A 26,424-nucleotide genomic window follows, 5' to 3' on the forward strand; every position below is an offset into this window, starting at 1 on the left:
ACTGAAGAGACTGCAGACACATCAGTTGGATGCCACAGGTTTGAGCCACTTTTGACAGACTCAATTGGAAAAGGTGGTGACAGAAAAAAACACTAAAAGTGTCTGTAAGTTGATGTCGTTAGTTACAATAAAGCTGAAAAAAACTAAGCTGTGTTCAGAGTGAGTTAGATGTCAGCTGCAATAGAGACCTAGTAGAAAGCCATAAAAAAACATGAAAGGGCAAAATTTAATCCACTTCTAGAGTTTAAGGAAGATTGAAAGATTTTAGCATTAAAACTACAGAAGAACATAGATATTTGCTGAGTAAAATACAAAGACGAAACATCAGCTGTGCTGAATGTTTATCATACAGAGCATGCAGCATTTTTTCTTCTCTCACAGCGTTCTTTTTCATCATCACCCTGCCTGCCTGCCTACAGCACAGGTATTTAATTTTAATGGTATTAATTGAAGCTGACCGTATCAACAATTCAACAAGACAGTTTTCTCAGTGGAATCCTGTTTGTCACTTTCTAATCCAAGTGTCGATGTGTGTTTACAACACACTAAACCACTGTAGATTGTCTTTGGCAGACAATCTGATCCTGTTACTGATTATTTTTGTCGTTGATCCTGAAAGCCTACAGAGACAAGATATGTTTAAGCAGATTTTTATTTGTGTTTCTACTATAAGGTGGGAATTTGTTTTCATTTTGTACATAGTCCAAATAGCACACAGTGCTCAGGCTTAGAATTACATTACATTCTCTGACTCTCTTCATACTGAGCAGGGCCATAATATGATGGTACTCATCAACTTCGCTCCAGCTGCATGACAGGTGCCCTGCTGCACTGCTGCTCTTTTGCTGTGTGTGTATGTCCAACCAACCTTTGACGTGCTGCAGAGCTCCAGCTGTTTACCTTTGCATGTCCTTTGATTCTGTCTATAAATAGAGATTTGTGTAATGAAGGGTTTCGAGTTCAAAAACAGAAGACTTGAAGTCTGCCCAGTTGTAACTTGAGCCAGGTTGTTCAGAACGACCAAAACTAAATCTTTATCACAGGGGAAAATTAGTAACATGAAGAACAATAAATCATTATATATATCATTTTTCCAGCGATCTGCTTAAACAGCATTTAGCTCACATATAAAAATCTGGACCACTATGTTTAATTGGTAAGATCCATGTATCAACCCACTATATTGCATACATGTATGTTTAACTGGAACTGAACATGAAAAAGAACCATTGAATTAAGTGTTACATCATGACAGAGTTCTCTGTGAAAGTCTCTTTTCGTCTACTTTACTAAATCATTCGGTAAGCATTCTTTTTGGTTGATGGTGCTTTATTTTTACCCTATAGCTATAAAGATACAGTAACTTTAAAAGGTCCATAGCCCATTGAATTCTTTTCCCATTTTATCACATTAAATCTGGATAGGCCAGCACAAAATAGCCCATTACTGTTAAATCAAAGGAAAAGGTTACATGGTTTTGTATTTTATTATTACCTATATATATTTTTTACAACTAATGAATATGCATTAAGTCCTACTTTTACCATTTTAGTCAGTACGTTTACCACTTTTACCATTTCGGGCATCTGACTTTTAGCTATACATGCATAGAGAATAAATTGTTTGCCTATTCCTTTTGTAAAACAACTTAAAGGGTTAGTATTTTGTATTTTCTAGTCTCATTGTGCCACTTTATAGCACACTCAAGTAAATATGTTACCCTCAGTCATTATAAAAATAATGTATATATCAAATAGGACTTAAAAGAAATTCGACTTTGTAATTTAATGCCTTAAAATTTTTCCTTTGTTTCTCTAGGCGACTGTTGCTCTTTCTGACACTCCACCTTCAGGAAGCCATCACAACATGTCTATTAACCCTTTCACAATATTATTTTGAATGTTTCACTGAGAAGTAGCTATGTTGAGCTCAGCAGATGCCCAACCTTTAGCTTCAACCACCTCCAACCTCTCTGGTCCTCCTGAAGAAAGGCATCCCCACAACACAATGCTGCCACCACCATGTGTCAAGATTGGGGATAATGTCCTCAGGGCAATGTGTAGTCTTAACTTTTTTCGACACATGCAGGGTACATTCTGTATAGGCTACCTACTAATCACTGATTTAATAAAAACAGTGCAGGCTCACATTGGCCAGCAGAGTTAATTTGTGATGGCCAACAACCACACATGGATGATTTTAAGCTTCAAAATGACTCCACATAGAACATTAGTATGCACAAGCAAGAAATGTAAACATACATACATAAATTCTCAATGCTAAGATCTGACCTGGTAACATTTACAGTAGTGATGAGCCTTTTATGGTGATTTTAAATGCACTGTGCAGCTTTTTCTGTACTTTTCATACCAGTTTCTTAGTTCTTTACTGTCTTTAATGTTTTCACTTCATGCTGTGATTTATCCTTCAAGCTTTCAACTAGTTCTTGTACAATGGCTGCTCAGAAACTACACATAAAGAAATGTTTCTGGTGACTGATTACCATTTTACCCAGTGACATGAGTTTAAGATGTTCTCACACGTGAACACTACACATGATTCAAACTTGTTTCCACCGCCTCTCATGTACTGTAATTCATGGCATGAGATTTGCTGCAGGAGATGGAGTTCTCACAGCATGAAATGTGAAAAACGTGGTGTAGGGGAAGCATCTGCCTTAAGTGTGCAGGAGGTGAGACACAGTGCAAAAACTGTGCTGTAAAGACAGCTCTGTCTGCTATACAGCAAGTCGAAAATGATGGATGATGGATATCTTGATATTAATACCAAATGTATTTGAATGCATCTGCAGCACACGGGCCATGACAACTAGAATTGAAACATTTCTTGTTTCTAAACATATAGTTGAAATCAAATCTCCTTAAAAGGTACATACAACTATTTTTCTCACTGTCTGACATTAAATCAAATAAAACGTGTTCTGTTTTAGGTCATTTAGCTGGAATTTTGGCCCATTCCAACTGACAGTAATGGTGTAATTGGGTCAGGTTTGTAGGTCGCCTTGCTCACGCTTCCTTTTTCAACTCTGATGAAATATTTTCAATGGACACAAATTTGCTAATATTACTGGGATCATTGTCTATTTTAAAGATTAATTTGTGCCCAAATTATAATCTTAATATTTTGACAAATTGTTCATTTCTCAAAACCCCATTTGATTGGTGAATAGCACCAGTCGTTCTTTCAGCAAAACACCCTACAAAATGATGGTGCCACTATAGCCTACGTCAAATCCATGAAGCAGCGAGACCGTGAAAGGTGAACTGCGATATAGCAAGGGTTCACTGTATTCTGTATTGCTATAAATGTCTGATAGACACACCTATCACACACATCTCAACAATAAGTGTTAAGGTCAGCTAAATTGTCGTTGAGGGACCTAAATAGGATCCCCATCCCCACGAACTGATGCTGTTATCACGGTTGCTTAGAGACGGACACTGCGCAGCCACAGTGAGCTGCTACCAACCCGCGTCTTTTTAAAATGTCCACCGATACTGCACCGTCCGTAGAAGTAAAACCTCTGGCAAAAATACAGATGGTAGTGGGAAGACGCACATTCCAGGCTAAACAATTATAGTAATGTTTAATAGGGACATTTAAAAAATGTGTCAGCGATGTTCAGTGGCGTCGTGATATCTGTGTGATATCAGACAGAATGGGTCAGGAGAGGAACCGCAGACCCGCAAGAACCTAAAGAACCAGACGTCAGTCTCTTCATCCCTCAATCATTTCCTGAGACGGAAAAATAATATAAATGGCAATTTAAAAGAACAAATCATAAACATAGATTAATAGTAAATAAATACATGTTTTCCCTTGAGGTTACTGACAGAGCCATAACAAAATATTGCTTTATTATTTTGATGTACAGAACATGCAATTTTTCTTTGAAGGAAGTTTGTTTTTGTCTGTTTGCCTTTTGAAAAATGTTTTCACTTGAAATTACTGACAGATCCATAAGAAAATATTGGTTTATTTATTTAATTATTAAATATACACTGTGTTAGGTCTTGCTTGGTTCAATAGGCTATGTGCAATCATTTCAATATGTTTTAATAAACATTGAACCAGTCTGGCCCTCGGCTTGTAGCAAATTTGGCTTTTTGGCCCTTGGTGTATTTGACTTTGACATCCCTGCTCTAAGGTGAAACTTAACATAGGTTTAAACATGAGAGTGTTTTAGAGTTATTATTTGTAAGTTAATGGGTTTAATGAACTCAGGGGCCCTTACCTACTTCATAGCGGTATAATTGGGCTACACTTATATAGTTTACTTTAAACATTCAAATCTGTAATTTAACTTTGTGATTCTAAGTATTGCAAATTTGTTTTACTTTTGTTTACAGTTTAACTGCCTTGACCATAATTCGCTAGATAATAAATAACATAACAATAACTCCAACAACAATAAGTAATATTTTTGTAACATGGATAATGACATTATTTTGGCTTCAGCCGCTACTATGGTGTGAATGTAGCAGATACTTGTGAACGTTCAGACGTCAAAATTGTATTTTCTGGTCCAATAATCCAAAAGGAAATTGAATTTGTTCAAGGTCTGTCTAAGCAACATGTTCTTTTAGTGTGGCAACTGAAAGGCCACTAAACTGGCTCAAATATAATGAAAAAGATTCTGGTTTCATATTTATTCACACCATCATTCATCTCCAACTGTAAATTCCAAAAATATGCATCAAAATTCACTTTCGCTGCCATGCATGGAATGACTTTATTTCTGCTCTGCTTTAAATTTATTTTTTGTTGTTGTTGTGTAAGTTTTGTCCTTCAGCCAGCAAAGCAGCTGCTTCAGTATATATATATATAAAATCTCAACTCCATTTTTCTGATTAAAGGAGGCTACATTAAGAAGTAGTTCCTTCTTTAGATCAATTTTTTATACACTTTGTGGAGGCTTTGATGCTGAGCAATTGTCCTCAAAACAGAACACATAAAAAAAGTTATGCATGAACACTGCTAATAAAAGATTTAATCATACATTTTTTTCACACAGCATAAAGTTGCTATAACTCTATTAACACAGGGTTATGTCTGGTATATTTAATCTGGTTTCACAAGAATTTTATAGCACCTCTTCTGTCTTGAAGGAGTAAGATATGTTGAATAGATTAATTCCTCACGATGTGGCAGTTTATTAACATGTAAGGTGGAGGTGCTGAAGTCTCACTAACATAAATAATATAAGATGCATGAGTCGATGTGGACCTTCTTTTTTCTCACATCAGATATTGAGTTTGCATTTCAAAGTGAAAAAGATTAAGTCAAAAAGAAGCACTTCCTTTAAATGACTATTATGAAAATCAAGACCTTTAAAGTTGGGTTTGAATTTAACGTACAACTACAACCACTTTATCTGAGATTCATTGTTTTCAATGACAAGTTTAATATTAGAAGAGCTCTTCTTATCTGGAGGATTTGAAAAGAACTGAATTTTCTAAAGGAGATGGCTGTTGCTCTTTGTGCCTATAATGTCTCCCAGGTGCCACTACAAACAGAGTGCTAATAATAAAACACTGACTCCTCTCTTCAGCTGCATTTCTGCACCAAGCCATTATTCTGTAAGATAAAGAGTACATTTGGTGAATTAAGAGAAGAGTGATACTTCTTCACAACTCTGCAAAGATAACGAGTTGATGGGTAATGCAAAAACTTAAAACCAATGAAACTAGAAAACACGCTAGAATTAACCCTTTGTAGCTTTTAAGTCTGATTACCGGTACCTTGGAAATATTTGCTACTGGTTGAAATTACATAGCAATGGGCTTACATGAGGTTCTAATGCTTATATAACCTTAAGTAAAAATACAGTGGTTTCATAATATTTGAAATTTTGCTCTTTATAGTCTAATGACATGATAGTTGAGTGGTTAGTCCAGTTAACTCCTCAGATGGTGAGTCTGCTGTCAATAGCTTAATAGACATGGCTCAGTTTGCTGTCCACTGTTGTTAAAAACAATCTGTTATGATACAATCCTTTTCAGGGGAGAACAGTTAGCTTCCACACCATGGCTATCTGTTCACTTTTAGAAATACTTTCAAATCGTTAAATTCGTCTTTCTTGTAACCTAAAAGAAAGTGCATTAGCAGGTGTTGGAGCTGGGTTAGTACCATGTTGAGTTTTTTTGTTTGTTTTTTTTCCCAACAAAACTGGCAAATCCTGCACAGAAAAACAGTTTATACCTTGGCTCCAACTCTCTGCTGGCCCAAAGAAAAGAACTACAATCACCGGGAGAACATGGAGGCTAAAAACAAGCATAATGAGCACCATGTTTAAAACACTAGACTTTTCCTTTCAGTCAGCCTTATCTAAGACAGTAAAGTTCATTTGAAAACTCAATAAAACACAAACTGGTTGTTTTGTCTGCCATCTGCTTTTGTTAATGTCACTCATCATGTCTTGAATAGTCAATGCACCTCGCAGAGCAAAGCCAGAGTCAAGATTGCAACACCTTTTGTTTGCAGATCTACTGCAATCCTCAAAACTGCAAGGATTATTCACAAATCCAATATCATTCAAAACAGAGCTTTTAAATCAAATGGATGATGTCAGGAAAACTAGGTGTAATTGTGATTTGAAATTCAATATTGGTCAGCACTTTATTTAATCTAAGTGTTAGAATAAGCTGATACTTCAGGGGTATTATTTTATCTACCTGATCAAAGAGAAACAAAATATACTGCACAGGCTTTATTTTGTTACACTCACTGTAGTTCTCATTGCAAACAGTAGCAGCCACTACTGAGAAAAAAAAATAGCCCTGTATAGCAAGGACATCAGCTGAAGAGATTATCTTTAGAAGTTTTTTGTCTATCATCCTTCTTTTCAACAGCTCAGAGGATACAGATTAAAATGGTATATTTAAAAGCCAATGGAATAGATTTCAACCAATAGCTGCATCTAAACACATCTGATACCCAGTCAGCACAAATCAGTTATTCTTCACATCTCTAGTGCAGATGTGAAGCGGTCCCTTCACCGCTAGAACCTGCGTTCGGGTTCTAGGTTGACCTTAATTTGCTTTTCTCCGCCCCGTCGGTCACACAATGACTCGTGTTGAGTGTTGAAGCCACTCAGATGCTCTGAAATACTTCAGAGCATCTGAAATGCTCTGAAATACTTCAGAGCATTGCTGTAGCCTAGTGCAGAGATTCAGAGTACAACAGAGGAAGAGAGGAACAAACTTTCACTACAAGATACATTTCTAGTAGTTTCCCAAACAGTGGGAAGACAAATCAGTTCTTTGATGTTTTCATGGAACCAAGTACGACCTGGCCCTGGTTAAACCTAACCCTAATCTCTAACCCTTGCCGTAACCCTTTTGGGGAAAGCCCCAACTCTTGAGTTCAGCAGCCTCTAAAAATGTGGGAAGAAGAAGAGAGGATTTTGATCTTCTTTCTCTAAAAATGTTTAACAAAGTTGTAGAGTTAAAATGTGTCATTTTTACAACAGTTACACTCTATAACATAAGCAAAATCACTCCAACCTCAAAATGTGGTTGGAGTGTTTTTGACATTGTCATATTTTTATTTTTATTTATTTTTTTGCTATGCTCACATTTCAATGTTGACAGATTTTCAGCATTTTCTAGTTGACAATCTGTTGAGTCATTCAAGAAATTGCATGTTGTCAACAATTCATCCACTTTACTTACAATTTAAAATGTTAACCACTATGAAAAACAGACCTGAGCATTCATGTGAGTGACAGGGTTAGAATAATGTGTTTGCAAACAATTCCTGCACCACACAACAAAGGTTCTACCAAAAGACAAGACGATAATGAATGAAGAGGTCACTTATTCCTCAAGGGGGTTGCATTTTGGCAGCCAGATTTCATTTCAGCACTCGAGGCGTTCATTTCATTCCCATAGTGATAAAAGCAGACATTTGACAAATCAAGTAATCCCACAGAAATAGACGCAGATGCAAGACTGACTTTAAAACTCTGTGAGAAGTTGCATTGGATTGCACTGTGGGAGTCTGTGGGAAGAAAATATACAAGCTAAAGATGTTTAAATGTGAAGCATAGCAGGGAAGCGCGACAGGCGTCACAGTGCAAATGAAAGTGATCTGTTGTGAGGCTATCAGAGTGAGAGTGACAGAGGCAGACACACTGGAGCTCAAACATCCCCACAGCAAACAGATACAATCTGTCAGATAGAGCAGAGTGACAGCAGATCCTCTTATGGACTGAGCAGTGTCGTTGCACTGGGAGGAAGGAAGGTATAGTAGAGGTATTGCAGAAGAACTGGAGTGCCACTGTGATTAAAGACTGCACACAATGCAAGCTTCCAATATGCCAAAGCCTAACAAGGAAAACAATTCAGAATACACCCACACTGAAAGTACATTATTGGTAACAGAAAAAGCTTCTCCCACCCACACAGTGGGCTTTGTACACAAGATCTAAATGCATGATCTGCCTCTTCCTCACGCTGCCCCTCCTTTCTCATAACATCTCTGTGACTGCACAGACCAGCAAACAGCTAACAGGACAGAAAAGTCACAGTGAGGAGAAACAAAGATAAAGTATAGAAAGAAACACAACTTTGTTGTCAGTTCTTAAAACTTATTCATATGCTCTTTGATGCAAGAAAAAATTATGAAGAACTTACCCAGAAAAGGAGGTTGAAGAAGACCATTCCATAGCGTAGGGCCATCATGCAACCCTCAGCCATCCTGCAGCGCCGCAGTTCTAGAAGGAATATGAAGGAGAGGTCCAGGTAAAACACCACATACTTCTTCCCCTGGGCGTAGCGCCCGTTGGAGTTCTTTGGCCCCTTTGTTGTGTGGAAGCCAAAAGCAAAAGGAGGTCTCTTATACTCAAACTCTCCACTGAATCGGTGAAAACCAGAAGTGAAGGGCGGAGTGTCAGGTTTGCTGTCCAGAGATGGACTGCGTCGGTACGGAGTCTCATCTGTGCTTGAGCGTCTCATTGTGGAAGCACAATTAGTCTTTAGAAAGTCTTAATAGTCACTCTGTGTGCTTCAGCTCTGAGGCAAGTTCACTACGAGGTACTATGACTTACTCCTCCAAGAACAGAGAAATGGATTTTAAGATAAGTATGACCCCCCTGACAAACCCTAACAATGCTGGATTAATTGTATCATAAATGAGGTTGCACTTGATCTAAATTAATCTATTGAAGAAAATGTGTCACCCCAATTGAGTTGTTTTTAATCTTTTAGAGTCATTACATTGAGCAGGAGACCTTGCACATTCTGGCGACACCACCTGTGTAATTCATTGTATTCCGGACACTGTCTTGCCATGCACAAGTACAGCTGCACATCCCTATTTCCCTTAGCATAATCCCTCAAACACAGGTGTCGTGCTCTGAGAGATAAGCCGGTCTGCAGTTTCATCTCATAACGTTTCAATCAGGTGAACGACTGGAGAGCTTAACACATCCCCACCTGCTGGGAGTACCCAAAATGATCCAGAAATGTCCTACCTGGTCTCACAAGAGATTCCAGAGTGGGTGCTCCTGTCCAGCAAGTAATGACACCTCTAATATAGCTAAATCAACTTTTTACTCAGCAGCAGATGACACATCTATTTCTGAGAATACAACGCTGCATCTGAGCATTCAGCATGTGAATGTGGCTGATGATGTGCTTTTGCTGACATGCAAAAAAAAAGAACTAAAAAAAGGCAAGGAGATGAGAGTTAGGGATGTAGTTATGGATTTAAGAGGAAGGTTGGAAAGAAAAATGAAAAGATGAAGGATGCTTGCGAATGGACAGTTCTTTGGCTTCTTGAATTAGTATCCCTGTGGAGTTACTGCCTTGCCTAATTTCCTCCTCACTTCACGCATCGACCCAAACTTGTCCCTTTTTGTTTCTGAGAAGTGCCTAGGGGTTTCTCTGCGCCTCGCCACAGCCTGTTCTTCACACATCTACAAAGTCACCCTCTTCAACTCTCAGTTATTCTATTAACTGTGCACCTCTCTGCGCTTCCCCCTCTGTGCTGACGGTAGGTAATTAATTTCCAGACTCTCATCACAGAGACAAAGTGTGTGGTTTCGCTTCCTCTTGTTTCTCCCTTCTCCGCTACAGCTCGTTTCTCCTCTTCTCTATGTGGATGAGGAGATCAAGGTGTCCATCAGGGTCATAGCAACGCAGCCACGGAAGAAGTAAGAAGGAGCGTTAGGCAGCAAGAAGGGTAACCCTGTTTCCTCAGAGAAGCAAAAGAAAGACTGCAGTGTTTGAGCGGTAGTCCAGAATTGCTCCCAGAAGCTCCCTCCTTCTTTCGCTCTCTCAGTATGCCCCCCCCTTTTTTTCTTCTCTTTCCCCCTTTCTCTCACAAGCTCCGATACTCTCCCCACCACCACACACACAGGCTCACACACTCCATCCCTCTTTGGTCACTGTCCCCGAAACCTGCCTGTGCGGAAGGCAGGCATTCAAATTCTAGCCACACCCCATGAAACCCAACAACCAATCAATGTCTCGCAGCTCCCATCTTCTCTCCCGAGCACACCACAATCTACCGGATAGCCCTTTGGATGCACAAACGCATGCGTGAGCATACACATCCCCACACACACAGCCTGGTGTTGTATTAACATGACAGCGCTGAGAAGAAGGCTGCACCCGTGTTAGTCCTTCCTCTTCCTCCTCCTCCTTTCCTTGCTGACTCTCATTCCACATGCAGAGGTTGTTCCTACTCACAAACCAGACTCGTCTCTGTGTATGCTTTGTGTCAGGCATGCCCCTCCACCACTAACAAACCCCTTCAGACCTGGACCTGGGTCACACAATATCTGCGTATCTACCTCAGCACAGATTTTTACACCAGCAGCTCACCTGAAGTGTGACTCTATGGATGCATAGAGAAAAACTCTCCCTCCTGCTGACATTCACACAAAAATTACTGTACACTCCCCGCAACCCTGTAGCCATCTGGGTCACTGGCTTTATGAGTCCACAAGCAGATATCAAGTCTGCAGAGAGTGCAGACTATATTAATGGCTGCATCAAGTATTTAATGGATCTCTGTTTTGTCTCCCGAGTGTGCTTTCATCAGACTGTAAAGGCGGCAGCAGTCTAGGATTGTGAGTCTGACTTTCTGACTAACAAAAATTGCTGTGAAGAGCAGGTTGCATTATTGTTGTATTTTTCTAGAAAACTACAACACATCAGGAAATGTTAAAGTTCAGAAATGTAGAGGGCTTTGTTATCAACAGATGCATTGATATAGGTAATTTATTTTTCAGTACTGCAGAGCAAAGGCTGCAAAATGGAGACGGCTAGTATTGCAATACACTTGCCATGAAATCTTTTCAGATTTTAGAGCAATAAAGAAAATCAAGTCTAGTGGTGATGTTAATTATGAAATGTTCAAAGATTATTAGTTACAGTAATAATTGGTAAGAGAACATAGCGAAGGGCACCATCTGCTTCTACATCTGGCATCATTGATTTTCTAAAGCAACAATAAAAACTTTTTGGATTTGATAAACCTTATATGTATAATGTCTCAGACTCTTCCAAATGCATCTTTCCCATCTGAAATGCTTCCAAAACAAGATGATGTACTTTCTGACAAGCTGAGCTGAGTTGGTTTTGGAAAGCAAAACAGCAAAATGACTTAAAATGGGGGTTAAAAAGTTGGGTTTCAAGGACGGAAACAATTACTAAAAACACCTATATCTCTAATTTATCTAATCCAAGAGAGAATAATTAAAAGCCCAGCCTGAAGATCTATTTCAAGGCAACAACAGAAGCCCATGAAAATCACTGTTTGCCTCTATTGTCCTGTGACTGAAAGTCATAATATCAGCATTTAGTTAGACATTTTATTATATGCACTGCATTCTTGTAAAATCAGCTGAGAATAATTTGTGCAAGGTAAGCATAATTTCTAACCTGAACTTTGGACCCTTATTGAAAAACCTCTTCTTTCTCAAGTGGCGACGCCTCCTGGGGTCAAAGACCCAAATTCTGTTGTTTCCCCGCTTTTCTATCTCATTTAATTTATTTTGCTCACATCTGCCCCACTCAGGGAAAGACATAATAACCACCTCTCTTCCATATCTGCTAGTCTGGGAAACAATAACTAGACCATGTTAACCTGGAGGGTAATTCTGTAAGGACGAGAAAGGCCAAGTTCTTTCATTAGGGAGCATCAAGGGGACAGATTTTAAACACACCTTTATGAAAAGAACATTTGCACAGCAGAGAAACATCCTTTAAATTGTAGTAACAAAGAAAGTAATTGCATAGCATTAATATGTAAAAAAGCATGAGATACAGTTTATACTAGTTATTTCATTTAATTCCATTAGTGGTGCTTAACACAGGGCTCTTCCTGCTAACTTACTCTCCATTGTTTGGCCTGACATCAGTCACCCAGATTAACCTTCTCTTTCTTAAGCACCAAACCTCAACAGAGACTCTAATATCCCTCTCTTTAAAAGATTTGTTATCCTCTTTTCCGCACGTCCAACACTTACCGCACATTCCCACTTGCTACATTTGGTCTAGGTCATCCATCATGTAAGCCATGCTACATGGTTAACTTTTATGGTGCTTTCATAAGAATTAGTCCAGTACAGTTGGTTCAATTTGCAATCAAATTTGCAACATTTGGTGCATTTTCAGCTGGTGCACTTCGCTTTCACACTGCACTGTGTCAAAGGAACCGAAACCTGTCTCCTCACCCCTCACCTGTGATGGCACTGCAACAAGAACCACTGTAGAAAATAACATGAAAACCTCTGAACAATATATGGGCGCAACTTGCTTCGTCGTGGAATGTATAAAAGCAGACCAGAGTATGCTTCTATGGTCTAAATCAGAGTTTGAGGATTCACACCTCCTCAAACAAACCAGACTTTGTAGGCCAGAGTCAAAGTGGAATAAAGTGGACTAAATAGGGTTGGTGTGAATGCACTCTTAAAATATCAAGCTAAGCGCATATTATAGGAATCTGTTAGGGAAATCTTTTCTCTAATAATATCTTTGAGATGATTTCACAATTATCCAAGACACACAATCACATACAAATAGATATTGCAACTGAACACAATTTACCACTACTCCAAGAGGTAAATGGTATTTCTTGGTGATCATTAAGTTTAGCACTTTTTCACATTATTCTAACTTTCAACACAGTCTTAAAGTTGTCTATGTGAACATAGACAACTTTTTTTGTCTATGTCTATGTTAAGGCTTTTTTTGTGCTTTACAAGCCTGAGGTAAAATCATTCTCAATCAACATTGCATCTGTGTATTTACACAGATTTGCACATACAAGGCAACAAACATTTAAGTTAGAGAAATTATCTTTATTTATTCACAAACTGTCTTTAGACACCTATTTACTGATAACTACACTCGCTAAGTCCACAAAAGCATTAACAGATACAAAATATTTATATTGTTTTCATAAACAGTTTTTGCATTTGTTTATTTATATCTCCTCGTTAGTACAGTGGTAAGTATCCCCGCATATCACACGGGAGACCGGGGTTCGATTCTAGATCTCAACGGGGTTTACCTGATTAAATAAAGGAATTAAAAAAAAAATAAATTAAATTTATTTACCTTGTTAATTAAGAGGAGCTGCTGTTTACAAATCGTATCACAGTAATATTACCCCCCACTAAAAATCCCCACAATTCATTAAGTTGAATTAACAGACTGTAAATAAAATGTGTTATGGCTGCACCCATAAATGAGATTTTGGCTTTTCCTTTGTGGGGGGAGATACCAGAACATTGTAGTATTTACACAGCTTTTACAGTCAATGGTTGAATTTAAAGACTTTTTTTCAAGCTATAGTGAATGCGCCATTGTAGCTTCTGGGCATGATTATTAATATATATGATTTACTCAATTTTCAGATGAATAGAAATTATATGGTCCAAATAAACAATAAACTAAGTTGCCTGTTCAAACAGGAGATCCTTCTGTCAGATCTTAAACAAATTAAGAAAAACAAAATGAGACTCTTGTGTACTCCATTAAAATTATAGAAGATAAATTTTTTCTTACTAACTGTTGGGTTTCTTTATAATTGTAGTCAGAATTTAAGGGGATACCCTCAGGATTAGGGCTCTGCTTTTTGTAGATGATGTGGTTCTGTTCGCATCATCAAATCGTTTGTAGCAGAATGTGAAGCAGCGGGTATAAGAATCAGCACCTCCAAATCCAAGATCACAGTTTTGAGACAGAAAGGGCTAGAATGCCCTCTCCAGGTCAGGGGAAAAGTATAGCCCCAAGTGAAGGAGCAGAAGTATTTCAGGTCCTGTTCACTAATGAGGGATAAATGAAGCAGAGGATCAAAAGGCAGAGTGGTGTGGCATATGCAGTGATGCAAACGATGTAGCAGTCTGATATGGTGAAGAGAGAGCAGAGTCAAAAGAACAGTCTGAATTCCTAACCTAATCTATGATTATGAGCTCACCGCGACCAAACCACAGATTAGGTGGTAGATAATGGATGTATGGATCAATTGGTGGGTGGATGGATGGATGGATGGATGGATGGATGGATGGATGGATGGATGGATGGATGGATGGATGGATGGATGGATGGATGGATGGATGGATGGATGGATGGATGGATGGATGGATGGATGGATGGATGGATGGATGGATGGATGGATGGTTGGTTGGTTAACTCTAAACTCTGTTGGGCGTATAAAACACTGATTTGACTTGTCAACTACCTGTTTCATGTCTTCTCTTTGTATTTGGAAATATAAAGAGAAGACATACTTCATATGTAATTTCCAGATGAACGCCTTCGTTATTACCCTCAATAGGTTCCTATAACAGTTTTATGTAAAAACACAACTTAAGTAACGAAAAGTAATCCATTTCTTATTGAGTAATTGAAGATATTTTACTACATTCAGTCATTCACACACACATTCACACGCCTAAGTAGTTGCACTGTATATTTTTTTAAATATATATATATATATATATATATATATTTTTTTTTTTTTAAAAATCATAACATAAAAGACAAAATTATGTCATAATTATGTCAAATGGTGTTATTTCACACACAGAAAGAGGTCTTTTCTCTTATCTCAAGTAAGTTGAGCCTCTAATTGGCACAATTTGCTCTCACTCTCATGAAATATAAATACTGAGCTGAATCATGCAGACTCATTAAGTGCTGATAAATCAATTGTTTTTAGCATATTGTGACATCATGAAGGAAAACACCTTCCTGTCATTTGTGGCCCTTCATTAACACAAATCCAACCTCTGCAGAAACAAACATTTTTTAACAAGTGCTCGTCGACATACAATCAAAGTAAATGGGCAGAGGCACCCTGGGGAGTGTCAGCAGCTTTGAAGTCCTCCGTATTTACAGATACACTGATGGTGAACAAAAAAAGAGCTTGGGTGGCAGCCAGCAAACACAATGCATGATGAAATAACTGTCTGTGGAAACTGAAAAGTTTAAAATGAAATGTGAAATGTTGTAACAGATATAACCATCAAAGCAAAAGGGGGAGGAGGGAGATTCCAATTAAAACCTACACAAAATGACATTCAGGCGAAAAGATAACATCAGTGCACGCTGAGCGGCTCATGAATGAGAGTAGCTTTTCTCAAGACTGTCAAATTATTTAGAGCTGTTTGCCTAGTTGAATTTTAGCTTATGCAACCACAAAATAATCGTTCCAGTTCACGGTTTTAACATGATGCTATTCTGGGAAAGTTAAACTTTTTGACTCTAAGATTCTCTTTTCTCTAAACAAAACAAGGACTTATAAACTAAAAATATATTGTTAATTTACACCAAGACAGAGGGAAGGAATAACTTTGGTTTTGCTCATAAATTGTTTTACAAGTTCTTACCACAAAAAAACTCTATCACAACCTCCATTTTTCTCCTCATAGTTCACTTTTTTTCTTACAGGCAGACCAAGTCTCTTTGAAGATATTTTTTATCTGCTGCAGATAGCCAGTGCCATGTATTAGTAAAGCTCTGTCACATGTTGTACATACATATATTGCAGAAATGCCTTCATCTTTCACATCAGTGATTTAATTTTGATATGAAGTACATCGTCTCCAGGTATCAACCCATGTCTGACTAGAGTAGAATCAATTTTTCTACAGGACAATGAAAAAAATCCTGACAAAAACCTTGATTTGTTGTCAAGGTTAAGCGTGAAAACAGATCCTTTCATCAAATAGTTAATACACAAACAGCAGTTTAAAAAATGATCACTACTATCAGCTCTGAAACGCCTGCTTGTGACAAATGGCTGGGATTAGCTTTGAGGATATCACTTTCAAAGCACATATCTGTGTGTGAGGCAGAAGATTAGACAGTGAGAGCATTCTCACAACAGCATCACACCAAGGTTCACCAAGGAATCAGAGACATGAAGATAAATCACAGCTGCTCCACAGGGAAATAAACGAGCTTCATCCAACTGTGCAAAGTCATAAGGATTTTAAGATTTGTTCGGCTGATGAAATAGAAATTTAAGGACAGTAAAACAAGCTGCAGAGAAATGAAAATATAGCATTAAAAACTAAATCAGCTCTCCAAAGAAGAGGTAAAAAAAAAGACTAATGTGAAATAATACGCATATAATAAATAATTTAAAACCCTTGTAGAGAAACTGGTTCTCACATAAAAAGACATGTGAAGTAGAACTATGTAAAATACTGAGAAAACTGTTACTAGTTTCTTGGTGTTCCTAAAAGTTTCAAACATGAAAAGAACCTGAATGTGTATGTCAAGGTTTTATCTGCTGCAACTGAAATATTTTCTCTGTATTAAAGAAAAAAAAATTCACAACCATTTTTCATTCTGCCCGACATTGGAAAGTTGGATTGGATTTCCTATTTCATGTCAGTCAGGATTACTAAAATCATCTCTATACGGTAAATGCCTGAACGACAAGAGACATTTTAAAGCAAATTTTGTATTACTTTCCCAAAGCTGGTAAGAAAATGTAATGACATGGGTTGAAAAAAAAAACACTCAGAGGAATCAGCTATACCATCAAAAGCTACACATATTTCACTTGCCAAAACATTCACTGACTTCTAGTCTAGTAAAACTAAAACTGAATGACGAGAATTGCAGTCTGCAGGCCTGAAAACACAATACCAACTGTAAAGTTGAAGGTAAGATACCATTACTATCTAATGCAAATCTGACGACAATAAGGTAAAAAGTTTGCATTTAATACCAGAATAATTTTTGAGATTTGTTGTCTGGCTGCCTGTTAAGTTGACAATTGTTTTCTGTTGGATTTAATTGAGAATGTTTCAGTTAATTTTCTGCAGCATACTGTCTTGCCATAATCTCTTGTCAGACACCACACTTAAAATAACTAAACTATCTATTTAATCCTTTTGTCTGAGTAAAAGCCACAGACATGAACTACATAACAATGAGTTTTGATGCAAGATTTAGAGCAGAATATCCCACTGCCTACAAAACATAAATCAGGAATGAAGTGTTCCATATTAACATATAAAAAACCGCAAAGTTCACACGTAGATTCAAATGTAAAAGTTACACCAGTATGTGATTTTCTTAAAAGTGCATACTCCTCAAACTGAAAGTATCAGTCATACAAACACACACCAGAATTCAGTTCACAACAAAGACATCTTCATTAGAGATTGCTCAGTTATCATGAGGATGAAACTGAATATTAGACATACACTCACCAGGTGGTCAGAAAGGCATCTTGAAATAAATGCTAATGTCACAGTATCAGCCAAGAGAGAGGCTTATACCTCCAAGCTGCATCCCAGAACAAGTGCAATTAGGCACATCAGTCAGCTGCACCAATGCACTAGATGCCTCCTTCCTGCAATACAATGTGCTTAGCCTCTCTTTTCCTTCTGCGTATTTATTCACAGTTATAATTAGTCCCCAACCAATCACTGTTTTCTCATCTCAGAGTAGGATTTCCCAAGGATATACATTCCAACACTGCCTCGAAGCATAACTGTATTATGCCAAAGCTTCATTTGCTATTTTTAATCTGGAACAGATTCAGTGAAGACATTTGGCTGTACACGTTCACATTTCCTTCAGATTGGATTAGGATAGTTGTCAAAATAATACTGGCAATGCAATTAATGTTATGTTTTTTTTTTTCTTTTAGAAATTGACAGCTGCGCATAAATCACATTGGACAAGGCTTTATTTGTGCGTGTTAGCTACAAATAACATACATTATTAGCAGTAACATTATGGCCACCCACATGTCACTAAATAAGTGGCCAATTCTTTGGTCCTAAAAGATGTCTCCAGTCAAAATTGAAAAAGAATGTGTAAAATTATAATGGAAATGCTTAATGCTTTCAGTAATAATTTATGAACATGTGGCATATGATCTTTGGGTCTTACTTATCAAGTGTGCCACAGCATAATTAGTCATTGATCTATGGAGGAAAAAACAAATTAATCTCTATGATTTGAAAATGAGGTTGAAAATCTACTTTGACTTAATCGCTGACATTCATAATATATTTTTAGTCTGACTGACAGAAAACTTTCTTTTCTGTGGAGAAAATATAAAGGACTTTGTGATTTAAATTTTAAATCACACAAAACCATGAGCAATGATACTCCTGTTAAGCAAGTTTTACTCTCTAATTTTCAATGCTTTCTTAAACTTAATGACAACTTGTATTTCTGCAAATAGTTGTCTCTAATTTCTTAAACCTGCTGAGTAACATAATGTCTGTAATTCCTACATTTTAAAACATGTAGTGTGCCCAAACATAAGGCTGTAGCTGTCTCAGCTTGTTTATTTGATAATCCAATATCTGTTATCAGCCATCTCATTAAGACAGCTTATTACTATTGCAGTTTTATGAACCTTATCAGTCTGCCAACACCTTTCCTTTCTTGTCAGTAATTTTTTATGAAGCCATTGCTAATAGCTGGTGTGTTGCAAACACGGGTGTGAGATATACCATGTGAGCTGTGATCACTCTTTCAGAGCTGCAGCTTTAGTTGCTTGTTTGGGAAAGCTGATGTTAAGCAACCATCTGGATGAAATAGATAGAAATCATACATGTTTTTACCACATGAATCTGTACAGGTCTTTGTAAGTTAGGTTGAAAGACCATTTGTTGCAAAGTTGCTGCTGTCATTTTTTTTTCCTTTCCATTCCATCTGCTGCTCTTTTTATCTCTCCATCTGTTTGATTTGCTCCAGCAATCAGTCCACATCAGTCATGAGATGTGCAGGCAGAGCATAGAAATGAGGAATGCTGCACAAGAACTACACGTTCAGTTTGATAATAGTGCTTATAACCCCAAATGCACTGGATTCAGACCCCTGACACAAAACACACTGTTCATTTAGCTTTCCTATGTTTTCAGACAGCATTCTGGGCAAGACATCTCAAATTATTTCATGAAATTCCTTTTACAAGTACCAATGTAGGTTTTATTAAATAGCTCTGCACAATTTTATTAAGAGTTAACTACCCAAGAAACAATCAGCATTTGTTTTCAGGCAACCAACAGGTAAATTACCCATCATCAGTGTTATCAGGGAAGGTGAACTGGGGAAATTGAACTTTAATTATTTATACCAATTCTACAGCTTTCACCACAAACCTATCAGAAAAAAAATAGCTTTAAAGTTATTTTCAGCATGTTTACACCTCCTTGTGTCCTCAGCTGAAGGTGTAGCACATATAGTAGATTGAGAAGTAAATTAAATGTACATTAGTAATTGTACTATATATATTTAAAGAGTACTTGCCAACATGCGATTACAACACAAACCATATTTAGCAACATAAATATGTCCTTTTCAGGGGTGAAAAATCTCATGTCTGTCTTGGAAAAAAAATTAAATCCTTTACAGATACAATACCAGATAAATATTGTGATTTTTAGCATCTGTTCAAAAGGTCGGCTAATTTATGAAATGCCAGAATATGAACCCCTTCAGCAACTTACATTTTGAAGGAAGTCTCATTTTGAATAACATTTCCATGTCAATCAGTTATTGTAGGTTTTCTGAGTAACCCACAATTATCTCCATCCTGATAATAGAGAGTAAGCTGCACATTCATCTGTTACAATAAACCACAAGGCCATGTTATTTCAAGTAGAAGGCTTTAAAAATCAAACACTTTACTAACAAACATGTAAAAAAAATCCAAGCAAGAAAACTGTAGTGTGTCTATAGAAACTGAAGGACACAAAGTTAACATGAACTTTTCTTTGCACCTCAGCTTCCTTGTTCGGGGAAAAGCGGCTCAATCTTTTCTGATCTATTGAAAAAGGCACTTTACACTGGTTGTTTGCAGGGCTTGTAGAAGGTAACAATTAATAATGTACATCGATCCGTAGCCCCGACAAGTAAGCTGGAGAAAGGTTTTGAAATGTTCGCCTCATTATACACAGATACGAAGGTGAGTTTACTTTCTTTAAACTTTGTGGCTAACATTAGCTTTGGCTTATGCTAGACATTTTTCTTGTAAAAAATGTGCTATTTAAGTATCTAGACATTTTTCATCCATTCTAACGGACAATGTCTTTACCTTGTTTTCAAGTCTATTACCTGCGTTTATTGTCGTTAGTGTCAGAGACCAAGTAACGGGGGATTTTACGGTTCAGGCTTTTTGCTTGTGAAGCACAACAAGCCCATAGCTTAACAGTAGAGCAGCTCTGGTGTCTGAGTTCTAGTTCAGCTGACGGTTCAGGTTCAGAGTTGTTGCTTTTAGAAAAATATGGCCGTGTTCCTTAAGGTCTCCGTGTTATTTTGCTTTATTAGTTTTGCATGTTTCTTGTGAAGCAGGACGGTGTTGACAGCAGTGTGTACAGGCAGATCAGTAGCTCTGCTGTCTGGCTCTGGTCTGCTCTCTGGTTCCCATAAACTCTTTCAGGCTGAATACAGAAGTGATTCCATGGAAATAACACAGGAAGCTCCTTTACCTTCTGCTTTAGGCTGAAGAAGCTGATCAGGAGTGAAGTGAAGGCTGTAAACTTTGCTGTGGAGTGCTAGCTTTAACTGGTAGCGATGAATATTTACAAGCCACCGTCTTCTGAATTCAGGACCGCTTGGAAGTCCATGAAAACTTAAAAGCCCATTATATTAGGAAGACAGCAATGTTCATAGTATTGTTTTATTTGCGTCTGAAATAAGACTTTGTCTTTTCTAGCTGTCATGGTAACTCCAAGCGGAAAAAAGAGAGCCGCATTTGCGCATGCGGTTGTGACGTCAGCGCAGCAGGTGCAAAGAGCCCATAAACTAACTTTATAAACTCTGAATAGATTGATGCATAGATAATCTGGCAGTATGTAACTTTTTAGTTAAAAAATTATTTTTGGTGGTAGCTTTCTTGCACATGCCCAGGTTGGTTGACAGATCTTTGGGTACACTGTACATTGCCTGAAAACTATTTCTACAGTATATCCAAGTATACAAACCTAAACTACCAAACATAAAAGCAGAGTCATGGTTAAGTGTTTAGAGTAACTGCCAAATGTATAAAATTTCTACATTTTTTACATTTCTTTTACATGATTTTACAGGGCACACGTCTAAAGTCTGAAGTCTTATTTTTGCAACTTATGTACAACTTGCATAAGATTCTCCAACTCATTCGTCATCTCTGGATCCATTAATATTTTATAATTGCCTGGACTTGAACCCAACTCATCTTTCCTTGAGCCACTTCTGTTTTGATTTTTAATTGCATTTTCTTAATGGCACTACAATCTGGGGTTCCTGGCTGTCACTCTAAAAATTGTTAACTTAAAAAAAAATACATTCTTGCTTGATTCCATCCTTCTGGAAATAGACAGATCACCAAATTGTGTCAAGATTACTAGAGAGACTTGCTCGTAGTGGACATCTCTATCCCTATTCTCGACAGTGTTGTTGGGTAGAGCTGTGAGAAGATCACTCATTTAGATGAGAAGCAAAATCAAACATGTATTGTATCAGATTGCTGTGGAGACAAATCATAGCTGCAATCACTCACTCGCCTTTTATCCTTTGTATAAAAGACTTTTCAAATTTCTCAAACATTTGGACAAAATAGTCATATAAGAAAGTAATTTTTATTGCCCTTTACTTCAATCAGTGCCATTTTCCAAAAATATTTGCTTCGCTGTAGTTGCAATGTGTACTCACCCACCTGTTGCTAATGCTGATCAAGCATAGCGCTTATGGCAGCAAAATTCTTTGTTGCAGTAGAAGGACACTCTTTCATATCCTGGGGTCAACTGAAGTTGAATCTCTCCACTTGAAAAAATGTGATGGTGTGCAAAATTATTCTTCTAGGTGCAATATTCTTACTCTATGTTGTCTTATATGTGAGGACACTTCCAAAGAGTAAAGATAATGATTCTTGCTTTTGTTAAAGTCTAGAAAACTATTATGATATGAAAGCCCGGCCACAATTAAACAAAAAAACATATTTGAACTAAAACCACAGTACCTATCATATTGTAATTAAAGTCTGCACAAAAATCCAAAGCGTAATTTTTTTTTACCTCACACTGAACAGAACTTCAGAAAATTACTCAGAGCGGTAGCAGTGGGTTGGATCAAATGAATACTTTAAAGGAGGAGATGTGACAACTCACTTCGACGCATGGACTGCTCCAGGTTAATTGCTAAAACCTGTCACTTTGTGTGTAAATAATGGAAGAAGCATAGTGATTAACACAACCAAGCTGTTAAAAAGATAAACTGTGGATGACTGCTCAATTATTTACACCTCCCATTAGTCCACTCCATTTAATATAATTACCTCTGGATGATGATTGTGGAAAAGCAAACAAACTAATTTTCTGAGTTTATCATGGCGTTCTTCTTCATGTTACAAGTTGAACAAAAAATTGCATCGAGATGCTGAATTAATAAAAAAGGGACAAACGCTGCCAACGTGTCTGAACACCTTTCAGACCCAGTATGACATAAAACTGTCTCCAACTGTTCATCGCCATGAAGACATCTAATATTCCTCCAGCATGTGGATATGGCAGCCTCATGACCAAACCTGATCTCTGATTTGCACCTCTGAGCAGGAAACTGGAAAACCTGTGCACCTGCAATCATGATGTATGCATATGGGTTACATCTGCTATTTGCATTTTACTGCAACAGTGATCCCTCCCAGCAGAAAAGGTTATTACCCCGCTTGTCGGTCAAATTCTGCTCATGAACCGGCAGATATGATTTGGACATTTATTTATGGTCACAAAGAAGAGAAAATCCATCTGGGTTAAAAGTAGAAGCAAAGCAATTCTGTAAATATGCCTATCCATTACACAGACACAACTAGGAATTTGACTTAAAAAAACAAAGTATTGCAAACATGTAGCAATATGACAGAGAAGTGCATCAGATATGCACTGTTGTTCAAAAGTGGACACGCTTCTGTACAAATGCATGGTTTCTGTGATGTAAAAAAGGGGAAATTTTGCACTTATGTGGCATTTATACTGTACAATTAATGAAAAACCTACAATTTTATTTAAAGAAAAAATCATGGAGCATAAAAAAGGTCCATTAATCAGTGTGCAGTAGTGAGCTCACACCTCTCATCCATTTTAGTGCATCTGATTAACCTGAAATAAATTCCTGCTGTCCAAATAGGATTTTCTTGACATTTCCTCATTTTCATCTTTCAGCTTAAGCCACAGTTTGCAGACAGGTGACAATAGATCATAAGGAATTCATTATCAGTGGAAGGATATAAAGAAGTGTTTCGTATAACCATTGCACAATGGGTTCCTGTCACCTATATATTGAACAAAATTTGGAACAACAACCTTAGTTGGAGATTTCTTCCCACAATTAATGAAAAGGCAAGACAAAGACAAGTTTATTTCTAAAGCGAAATCCATGCAAAAGCTGAATTCAAAATACTTCACAGAAAATCAAAAGGAGATCACTAAATTAACAAAAAGCTTAAAAGTTAGTTATGTTGAAATGGAAAAGAAATGCTAAAAGGCATATTTAATCTTCAGTCTCATTCTTCAATCACTCACCAGTGCATAAAATAGATTAAGGAGATTTCCAGGCTGAAAGACACACTGAAGGAGCTGCAGGGATTATTGAAAGGTTCTGGTTTTGATTTACATGTGACAACACTATTTAGTGTGCTCATAAGGTCTGGACTGAAGTGTGGGACTGCAAAATTGTTTTTATTTTTGACAAATGTTCACAGAGTTATTATCTGGAGTTGTGTGCACAACTATCAGGCATTATTAGGAACATTTTGATGCTGCTGTCATACTGTATGTATATTCTATAGTAAATGCTGTATAAACCTGGTTGCTTATTTGAGTTTATTAGTTTGATAAGTCACGCCTAAAGTTAAATGCTGATAAAATTGTGACATTTCTAAAGCAAAAACGTCAAACAGGTCTCAGAAGTAAACTGTGTCTAACATTGTATTCTCTTTGTTTTTTAAATCACGAACATGTCAAAATGATGAGTAGAGTGGCAAAAGCAAACTTGTATATTTTTAGACTTATTAGTAGCTTTTTATCATTTCATGCTGCAAATGATTTCAGGCATTCATTGATTTTTTTGGCATCTAAATTACTGTGTAACCTCTAGGTCACTAGCAGTTCCAATAGCCATTAAGCTGCTTAACATGATTCATAAGCGAGCAATTAAAATCTTAGACAGGACGCCTGTTGGATTGCATCACTGCTATGATCTAACAGTGTTACATTTTAAACTTGTAACAGAATGTTCACATTTTTAAATCTCAAACTTATTTTTGAATATTTAGATGCTAAGGCTTCTTGGGTGCTCTGTGATCTTTTGGTTCCTCTGAAAACAACAGGTTCAGTAATTGTGAAGTGCCTTTATGCAAGACCTCTCTGGAATAAACAGCATTTTCTCAGATTCAACATGTGAAGCTTCCATCAGAGGTAAAATTGAACTCTGGCTGCCTGCAGTTCAGGTTAAAGCTGAAGCATTGTTTTAAGAACAGACGGCCACTGTCATGAATGATTGCCAGATTTCTCTTCTTGATGGTATTGTAATTCATTATTTTTTTTGATGTGATTAAAGCTGCTGCATGCAACGTTCTTATCAACATGTTTTTAACATATTTGTTAGAACTGTCATTATATTCTCATTATATAGTATGAGACAAATTATCTGTAAAAAAAAAAAAAATCAAGCTCCTCTGCCTTCTCCTTCTGCTTCTCTCTGCAGGACTGGACCGCTTGGCTAGAAACAACCAATTAGAGCTTGAATGAGGGTCTGACTGCAGTTAATCATGTTCCTGCCCATACTACCCATACTCTCCTCTATGCTTTCTGCTAGCCTAAAACTAGTTCCTCAATGCTCAGGCTAGTTAGCATAGCCACCAATGACAACAGATAGGTAGTTTCCCTGTAACATCGTTTAATTAGCACATTGTACAAGCTTGATTGACAGCACTATGACAATTCTGCTCACACAGATATTTTCCAAAAGCTGACTTTTGCCAGGCAGCGTGGGATCTGCCAAGTGAGGGATCTTTATAGTCTGTCTCATACCAAAGAAGACTGACTGCATTATGACATATGAATTAAAGGGTGCCTTAATAAAGCAGTAATTTCCAGAGCACCTTTTTGGTTTTTTTATGTTTTATCTCTAATAAATGTGTTTTGAAATTGAATTGCACAGGTTATGCTGTACACACACATACATTATTGTACAGGTCAAATTATAGGTGGAACGGTTTTGAATGATTTATCATGGTCTAGGTTGTGTGCACCATGGAGAGACATTATTATCTCATCAATAAAGCGCAACATTTCCACTCCAAGATTATGGCTTGTCTCTAAGCAAGCAGCATAAATATTCACAGCAGATTGAGTGAGCTGACTGTTGATCTGAATAGTGTTGAACTGAAAGCAAAACTGACTAAATGGTGTAGTGCTTTAAAGTGTTTGCATATAAAGTCATACAACTATGTGTCATATTTGCAAAGAAATGCAAATGCATACAAATGTGTTATTTTCCTACACATACAGTAAATTTTGTCTGGAGAAAATCGCTGATTTCATTACATAAAGATTTTTTTATAATGAAAAGTTTAAAATGTATTATAAATTACAATGGTTGCTATTGGAGCCACAAGCCCATTTTGAACATGGAATAAATAATATACATTGCTTCATTAAAGTTCATTACATTTTTAAAAAATAGACTGAAATTGTCAGTCATTCCTACCATCTTTATGTTCCTGATTATTTTATTCACAGTTCAAGAGAGCATGTACAGTATGTGTGCATACAGCAAAAGAAAATTAATAAATTATTTAGCTAATCAAAAGAGTAATACTTAGATAAAAAGCTTCATCACCACTGATGTTAAAATTTCCCTTTTCCGTAAGATGATTTTTAAGCTTTTGAAATCATCTGCGTTATTAAGAAGCATAAGAGGGTGACCT

The 26,424-nt window shown here is 37.2% G+C and overlaps 1 protein-coding gene across 3 annotated transcripts in view; it reads right to left on the reverse strand.

Annotated features, from left to right (window-relative positions):
• The window catches only part of tspan4 (tetraspanin 4), a 170,922-nt gene that overhangs the window by 125,210 nt on the left and 19,288 nt on the right, over positions 1–26,424 (reverse strand). Inside the window, exons 1-2 of one of the 3 annotated variants that reach the window (XM_023331726.1) lie at positions 9,497–10,396; positions 8,658–8,737 (exon numbers count right to left, since the gene is read on the reverse strand). In XM_023331726.1, the coding sequence (XP_023187494.1) occupies positions 8,658–8,720 (63 nt within the window). In that variant the 5' untranslated portion in view covers positions 8,721–8,737; positions 9,497–10,396. Of the gene's footprint in view, positions 1–8,657; positions 10,404–26,424 lie in introns of those variants that run through there. The other 2 variants (XM_023331725.1, XM_023331724.1) reach the window with 2 other exon arrangements.

Source organism: Xiphophorus maculatus, chromosome 4, assembly GCF_002775205.1.
Source record: "Xiphophorus maculatus strain JP 163 A chromosome 4, X_maculatus-5.0-male, whole genome shotgun sequence".
Classification (NCBI taxonomy): domain Eukaryota; kingdom Metazoa; phylum Chordata; class Actinopteri; order Cyprinodontiformes; family Poeciliidae; genus Xiphophorus; species Xiphophorus maculatus.